Source organism: Panicum virgatum, chromosome 3K (genome assembly GCF_016808335.1).
Source record: "Panicum virgatum strain AP13 chromosome 3K, P.virgatum_v5, whole genome shotgun sequence".
Classification (NCBI taxonomy): Eukaryota; Viridiplantae; Streptophyta; class Magnoliopsida; order Poales; family Poaceae; genus Panicum; species Panicum virgatum.
Genome location: NC_053138.1, coordinates 17574141 through 17581669, shown reverse-complemented (window position 1 = coordinate 17581669; position 7529 = coordinate 17574141). Strand labels below are relative to the sequence as shown.

At 47.5% G+C, this 7529-nt stretch overlaps 1 protein-coding gene across 3 annotated transcripts; it reads left to right on the top strand.

Moving 5' to 3' along the window:
* The first annotated feature begins 1283 nt into the window (after window positions 1–1283).
* LOC120698001 (protein IQ-DOMAIN 31-like) lies at window positions 1284–7493 on the top strand. Of its 3 annotated transcripts, none has more exons than XM_039981424.1 (7): window positions 1284–1739; window positions 3278–3406; window positions 3549–3830; window positions 4116–4319; window positions 5183–5239; window positions 5346–6402; window positions 7047–7493. In XM_039981424.1, exons 2-7 carry the CDS (start codon window positions 3314–3316, stop codon window positions 7076–7078), a joined length of 1725 nt encoding a protein of 574 aa, XP_039837358.1. In that variant the 5' UTR covers window positions 1284–1739; window positions 3278–3313; the 3' UTR covers window positions 7079–7493. The 3 variants fall into 3 exon arrangements, with proteins under 3 accessions (XP_039837358.1, XP_039837360.1, XP_039837359.1); XM_039981426.1 differs by having other exon boundaries at window positions 1452–1739; window positions 3552–3830; XM_039981425.1 differs by lacking the exon at window positions 1284–1739 and adding an exon at window positions 1968–2209.
* The last annotated feature ends 36 nt before the right edge of the window (window positions 7494–7529 follow it).

Genomic DNA, 7529 nt, shown 5'->3' with positions numbered 1-7529 from the left:
TGGCGGCGGAGCTCAAGGTTGCGGACGGCGGCGGAGCTCAAGCTCCGGAGATGCCGAAGGAGGTGCGGAGGAGGCTGACGCCGGAGCAGCAGGGGGTCTCCGCCCGTTCCGTGCCCCGGCGGAAACGCCGAGCAGCAGGGGCAGCGCCGCCGATCTTGTCCCCCAACGGCGGCGCGTCGTAGCAGGGGGCGCAACGTGCGGGCGGGAGCTCCGCCACGTGCGCGTGCGGGTCCGGCCGGTCGCGCGGGCAGGAGATCCACCGCGGGCGCATGCGGGTCCGGCCGGCCACGCCGACGGGAGCTCCGCCGCGGGCACGTGAAGCTCCAGCCGCCGTGAGGGACGGAGATCCGTTGCGGGTGTGTGTGGCTCCGGCCGGGCGGCGGCGCACTGCGGCAGCACGGGGGATGAGGGGAGCAGCGTGGGATAGTAGAAGAAAAAAGTAGGGGCCTCCCTACCCACTCCTGGGAGAGGGGCCAGGTGAGGGAATTTCGATGCCTCCCTACCCAAGTAAGAGCTTTACTAGAGAGGTTTTTTTGACTTTTAATCCCTATTTTAAAAGTAGAGCTCCAAATAAGGACTCTACTGCAGTTGCTATGAGAAAAGACGAGGCCCCGCAAATCCTTATTCTCCCCCAAGAAAAAATAGTTCCCCCGGCTACAGCTGGACAAGACGCGAAATATCTCCGGCCAATGCCATGTGGGCCCGACTGCCCCGCCGAAACATAGCAGTAAAATCCACCACCGCGCGCTTCACGCACTGACGCGCGCAGTGCCGCACCGCGCGCGTAAACCCCGTGCGGGGCCCCACATGTCATACCCCGTACGCCCCGCGACTCCGGGACGTGGGCCCCGCACGTCGGTTTGGTGAACCCCCCATCCCACCCCTCACTTCGGGCGAGGCGAAGCGGTTCCGTTGCACGTGGGGCCCGCACACTAGCTCAGCCACACTCTCGAGTGGCTCGGCTCTATCTCTTTTTTTTTCATCCCTTTTTCTTTTCCGCACAGCTCATTCCTTCATCTCCTTGCCATTTCGCGCGCAGTACCACTACCAGTAGCCTCCTCCCGCACTGCCCCTCTCTCTCTGGAATGGTTGTGTAGGGAGGCAGGCAGGAGGGAGGGAGGGAGGAGAGAGAGGGGTAGCTAGGGTTTTGCGCCGCCGCCGCCTGAGGTGAGCGACTCTTCCTTAGATTCGGCACGCGTCCTCCGGCAGCCGCCGCCGCCGCCGTCTAGATCTGTGCTGTTTGGGGAGTGTAGGGAACGGTGTTTCGCGCGCCTCTCTGTGATGGTTTGGGTGCTTTGTACCGTGAATTTGGTTTTCTTGGTGCTGTATTTGTCGGTTCGCGTCTCTCTCTTTGAAACCTCTTTTTTTCTTTTTCATTTTCGGGGTTGTTCGGCTGACACTTTGACTGATTTCGGCTGATGCCCATCAACCCAGCCGTTCGGCTGAGCGACTCCATCCATCCGTCGGTGGCACACCACCCTTCTCTCCCTCTTCCTCTCCCTGTCCATCAGCTCGTGCGCGCGTAGGGTTTCCCCGCACCAGTCGCCCCTCGCGCCGCCGCCGAGGCCGAGCACGGCGGACCGCGGGACTGCTTCGGGGCGCCGCTGACCGCGCGCGGCTCTCCTCCCGCCTCGGGCGACGGCCCTCCGCCAGGGTAGGCTGACGCCCCTCCGCCAGGCTCGCCCGACCGCAGCAAGGCGCCGCCGCCGCCGCATCAGTACTCCTCCAGGCCGTGAAAGGTGAGGCACAACTCGTCTCTCTACCTCAGATCTGTACGTGAAAACTGGATTGGTGTGTTTGGATCTGGATGAGTGATGTATATTTCTTGGAAATTGATTGGAAAAAATGGATTGGTGTGCTGTCTCTCTCTCTCTCTCTCCGCCGTCGCTGGCTCCGCCTGCTCTCCTGGGGATGCCGTCCTGCGCCGCCCCTCCCCCTCCCCGTGCATTCCCCTCCACTCGCACAGATCGACGGCCAGCTCGTGGAACCGCATGCTCTCTCTCTCTCTCTCTCTCTCATCCCTTTCCTTCTCTTTCTTTGATCTACGACTGAATGCTCTAGTCAGATCGCCTTGGGCCATGGAAAAACTTCCGCACAAATCCACCATTTTCGGCTGCATTTGAGCTCAGATCCGCGCTGCCTCCTTGGGAAGGAATCTTTCTTGCTTCGATGTAGTTAGCTAAACTAGAATATTAATGCATTCCGAAAGGTAATCTCCTTGCGCCCTTTCAGATCTGTTTTCTTTTCTTGTTATCCAGCTTCTCCTGTCATAAGCAATGTGTTGGATTGCCTTTATTTTTGAAGTTTGCACTCTTTTCGTTATCAATTTGCAGTACTGCATATCACGCGGAATTAAATCATTTCATGTCCTGGACCATTGCCTGAACAAGTTATCATATCAGATGTTAGCATACCTGGTGACAGAACTCCACTGGTTTCATCAAATGTTACATGTCCTGATAGATTATTGTTTCGTGCATTGTCATGTGTGTAAAGCTCTAGTGTTTCCAACTACTTGCTGCATACTCCAGCTGGGCATACAAAAATTACTTATGATCATCTCACTAAGCTTGTTTCCTGAGAATGGTTATTGGCGTCCTTATGTGCAAGGGACTGGGAGGACGGGGAGTAGGGAGTTGCTGGATGACGAAGGTTGAAAATGGCTTTTGGATTTTGTTTAGGTGATTGATTAGTAATGAAGAGGGTGGAAGATGGCTTTTGGCTGGATGATGAATTTGCCTTGGTACTGTGTGTACTAATTCAAATTAGTTGTTTAGAGAATTAATTAACTAATGCATTGGGAATTTATCTAGGAGATGGCTGGAGAGACCTTTACCATTGGGTACTTAGTGGTAATTATTACTTGGAATGGCTGTGGTTGTAATGGAACTGTTTGTATGTGAAGGGACCACTGATGGGTCATGTTGTTTGAGTCTATTTGAATCTGAAATAGAATTCTAGTTGGCGCCATTTGTTGAATTGAATTGGCTATAGTTGGCGCCAGTTTTTTGAATTGAATTGGCTGGTGTTGGCTTTCAGCTGTGCACTGTGCACGTTCAGCCAGTACCAGCCGAAATCAGCCTAGAAAGTGTCAGCCGAACAGCCCCTTCCTCTTTTTTGTGATTTTTTTTTAAATCGTCTGCAATGTTGCTCGTTGGGGATGTAGTAAAAAAAAAAGGGGGGGGGGCTTTGGTACCTTCTTGCGTCTCTTGGTGGGGTTGTGCTGGTGAAATTTGGTCTTCGTGTAGATCTAGGCTCTGATGCGGTTCTGTTGCAGCCTCTGAACCCCCGGCGAGCGGCGGAATAGGCTCCAATGGGGAAGTCTCCCGCGAAGTGGATCAAGTCCGTGCTCTTCGGGAAGAAGTCGTCGTCGCGGTCCACCTCCACCAAGTCCAAGGATTTATCGGTACGTTACTCATGTTTGTATAGTTTCAGAATGGCGTCATGGTTCGAATTTCCAAGTGCGATTCAGGTTATGCGGTTGCTGGCTTGCAGTTACGGATAAGAGATCTGTTCTTGTGATTGATGTGTTTATTTTCCATGTGCAGAAGGGTGCAAGCAACAAAGGGTATGCTGGTAAGGAGCCCGCATTCTCGGAGAGCTCCCCGGTGATCTCGGAGCCAGTGCTTGTTAGCGCCCACAACACTGAGACTGCGCGGGAGGTGGCTAAGGGTGAGAATTCAAACGTGCAAGGTGAAGTTGCAGTGCCTGATGTCAATCATGATTTGGAGAAGCATGTCAGTGTGGGGTCTGATGCGTCCAATGATGCTGAGAGGTTGAGGGAAGAGCAAGCGGCTGTGAAGGCACAAGCTGCGTTCCGTGGTTATCTGGTAATATTTGTTTGTCTCTGGTTCGGTGGTTCCTGTTTTGCTATATTTATTATGTTATGTGTTCGTGGTTTCGTGCTATGTTCCCATGTTATCTAGCACTGCATCAAGTCTCTTCTAGAGTCATTCTTAAAAAAGTTAAGATAAATACAAATTTCTGTGCTGTGCTACTGTGACATTCATACTTCGAGCCTTTGACACTGCCATGATAAAGCAATTCATAAGTATTCTTTTCATAGATCATAGATGCTTGACTATGGCGCTAATTGTATTATGGTACTGGTCCAGGCACGCCGAGCATTCCGTGCATTGAAAGGGATCATAAGACTTCAGGCTTTGATTCGGGGGCATCTTGTAAGGAGGCAAGCTGTTTCAACTCTCCGTGCAACATGGTTGATCGTGAAATTTCAAGCCCTGATCCGTGGAAGGAATGTCAGGCTTTCACAAGCTGCCATTCATGCAAGTCGGAAACTTACCCAACAGAACTTTGGGGTAACTTCCTCACTAATCATTTTTTTTATTCTATGGTAAAACCAGCAAAGTACATATTGTGCCATTTTACAGGTTTCTGTTAGGGTTTCTCAAACTAAATAAGGTCACATGTGTACATGCCATTATTCTCCTTCAAGATCTATAGGGATATTTCTACGAATGCTTGATTAATGGATATCAAATGCAAAACTAGTCTCTGCGTTTAAATGAATAAAGTTGTGTTCCGAATTAGACATTCTATTAAAGGTTCTTCCATTCTAACACTGTGGTTCATATTATTAGTGCGGCACTGGTAGCAAAGCATTGGAGTAATCTTCAATTAGATAGCTCCCTTCTGGATGACAAATGCTGAGAAGCCAGTGTACAGACTGTGCACCAGAAGTAATAATAAAGTTGCATATAATTTATCTCCTTGCATCATCAAATTGCTAATGCTACATGCATAATTGGGAATTGGGGACTTTTGTGTGCTCCATACATGATTAGTGCATTATTTCCTGGAAATTTGTTTGCTCCACTGCTTGAATATATAGTCATTATTGCTTTGCATTAAAGATAAAGCTGTATTTTTCATTGGCTTTATCACACTTTTGCAGTTCCTACGCACATGAACATTGTTATCTATTTCTATGCAAATGGCAGACATAGATGCTATATGTTTTTATCCTACCTTGATATTCAACTTGAAAGCAAAAAATATTTTTACAGTGGCAAATATGTATGTTACGCAGGAACTTCCTCCTCCTTTTTTTTTTTTTGAAATCGTGATCAAAACAGCATGATTTGCCAATGCAACATCTAGTTTCATGATTATTGTGGTACCCAACAATGGTGACTATTGGATTTTTTCCCCTTTCTTGCAGAGTGCTAAACCTGATTCATGGAAGGAGAAATTATCTTCAAATGCATTTGCTCGTAAGGTGATCTCAAAATACATTGTACAAGGGCTTAAATGTACAAGCCGAGAGATATTAACTATTGTTTGGCGTTTTATGCTAACTCCTTTTTTTTTTGCCTTTGCTGTAGCTTCTATCTTCACCAATTGTGGTCGAAGCTCTCCACTTTCAGTATGATGAAATGGACCCAAATTCAGCCTTCAAATGGTTGGAGAGGTGGACCACTAGTCGTATCTGGAAGGCCATTTCCCAACCAAAGAGAGTTGGTGCTGATGCAAAGCCACATGCAAAGAAGGCCAGTTATGCAATGGAAACTGAGTCAGGGAAATTAAAGCGCAATGCTAGGAAGAGCTCTGCAATGCCATTTGAGCCTTCACAAGCAAACACATCCATAGAAATTGAGAAGACAAAACGGAATCCAAGGAAACCGAGTAGTGCTCCTGCTGATTCAGTGCCTGATGGACAGTTAACTGAACTTGAGAAGGTTAAACGTAGTCTTAGGAAGGTTACTAATTCCATGCCTGAAACCTCAAAGGTATCTAATCCAGCACCTGAGATCCCTGACCATCAAGAGGTCCAAAGCGAGCGACCACTAAGAAGTGCAAAGCAAGTTCCGGTTCACCCTGAGAATCAAGAGCCCCAGAATGTTAAACTATCGGATAATGCAAAGATAGATATCCTGGTACCTGATCTGCAGCCTGATGAGGAAGTTGCTTCAGATCCAGTCACAAACGACGAAAAAGTTGATGAACCAACTGTTGTTGCTCCACCAGCTGAAATTATGCCACTGCAAGACATTAACAATGAAGAAAATGCTTTGGTGAATGATACAGAGCAGAGATCCAAAGAAGAACCTCTTTCTACTGAAAGCCTTAAGGGCAGCAAGAGGAGATCCTCATTCTCGACTAAGCCAGAATATCCTGAAAATGGCTCCAAAAATTCTCCAGCTCTGCCCAGCTACATGGCTGCAACACAATCTGCAAAGGCAAAACTACGGGGACAGAATTCACCAAGACTCGGCTCTGATTCAGCTGAGAAAAATGGCTTCACTCGCCGTCACTCCCTTCCATCCTCTACCAATGGTAAGATGATTGCGCATTCTCCACGTACACAAAGGCCAACCCATGCTGGTGGCAAGGATGGAGCGAAAGGTGACAAGACTATGCTGTCATCAAGGGATGCGAGTGGTAAGTAGGAAAGCAAATCTTTGAAAACTCATATTCACTAATTCACATCTGTATATTTATCATGTACCTTGTCATAATAAGGACTTGATCTTCTTGTCATTAAACCTGCATAGAGTTTTTATGCTATTTCAACCAAAACAAATGCTGCATGAACTGGTAACTTATCGTTTCCATAAGATTGTGGGCTTTCTCAATGAGAGGGCAAATATGATTGATTATACATAAAGTTTTGACACGTGATAGTTCAGAAGCTGATAGAAAAGGATGCCATTTTGTTTCCCCATACTACAACTATATTCTGTCACATCCCTTTTGTTTTAGAATATGAGGCTACATCTCTATCCATATGGCTGCTTTTGTTCTTGTCACATAGCTGGGTTGGGTGAAATGTGAACCACCTTTTTATATACTCTGGAAGAAAATGCGACTAAATGTTTCATGCATTGCAGCTTCAACTATGCTTGTTATTATTTTCAAACTCATACCCTGGCCCTGAAGAAAGTATTGTTACACTGGCCATAAAAAATTGTAATAAGTAGCAGTTTTGTTGATCAAGTTTATCTTTATTTAAATATTGTTTACTTAAATGGGGTAGTTTTGTTCAGTCAGCATCTCACTCAAACTAATTCATGTCTTCTATGCAGAGAGACCATTGAAAGCGGAGTGGAGGCGCTGAAGAGGCACACCAAACTCTGAAATCGTCCATTTGATTAGCATAACTGTTTTGGTGGAAGGCCTCTGCAGTTTGCTCGAATTGTTTTGCTTGTGATGTAAAAAAAGATGTTCTCATCATCCCGCGACGATGGCTTTGTTGTGCTGAACCTGCTGCGAGTTGACTTATTTATAGGGTTTTCCGTCCAGCCTTTTGTGATGTAGCTGAAGTGTTTGCCCGGTTTGTTTTGGTCCCGAGACATGCCCCCAGTTCCTGCTTGTTGGGAGAGCCGCTGATGTTAGAGAACGAGAACCTGTATGGATTGAGTTGAACAATCTAAGTCCCGTTTGGGCATTCTGGTGTTTTGACTGACAGTTGTGAGACATCATCCATGATGATCCCTGGTTATTAATATCCTTTTGGTTGCTGTTTGGTATTAGTTTTGTACTTTCCCGGCTTCCTTTGTCTTGTCCTG

Bases quoted from the DNA above. Each gene is read 5' to 3' on its own strand.
- LOC120698001 (XM_039981424.1), top strand. From the start codon at position 3,314: ATGGGGAAGTCTCCCGCGAAGTGGATCAAGTCCGTGCTCTTCGGGAAG. The intron at 4,320-5,182 runs GTAACTTCCTCA...CCTTTCTTGCAG, and splicing joins TTACCCAACAGAACTTTGGG to AGTGCTAAACCTGATTCATG. The intron at 6,403-7,046 runs GTAAGTAGGAAA...TCTTCTATGCAG, and splicing joins GTCATCAAGGGATGCGAGTG to AGAGACCATTGAAAGCGGAG.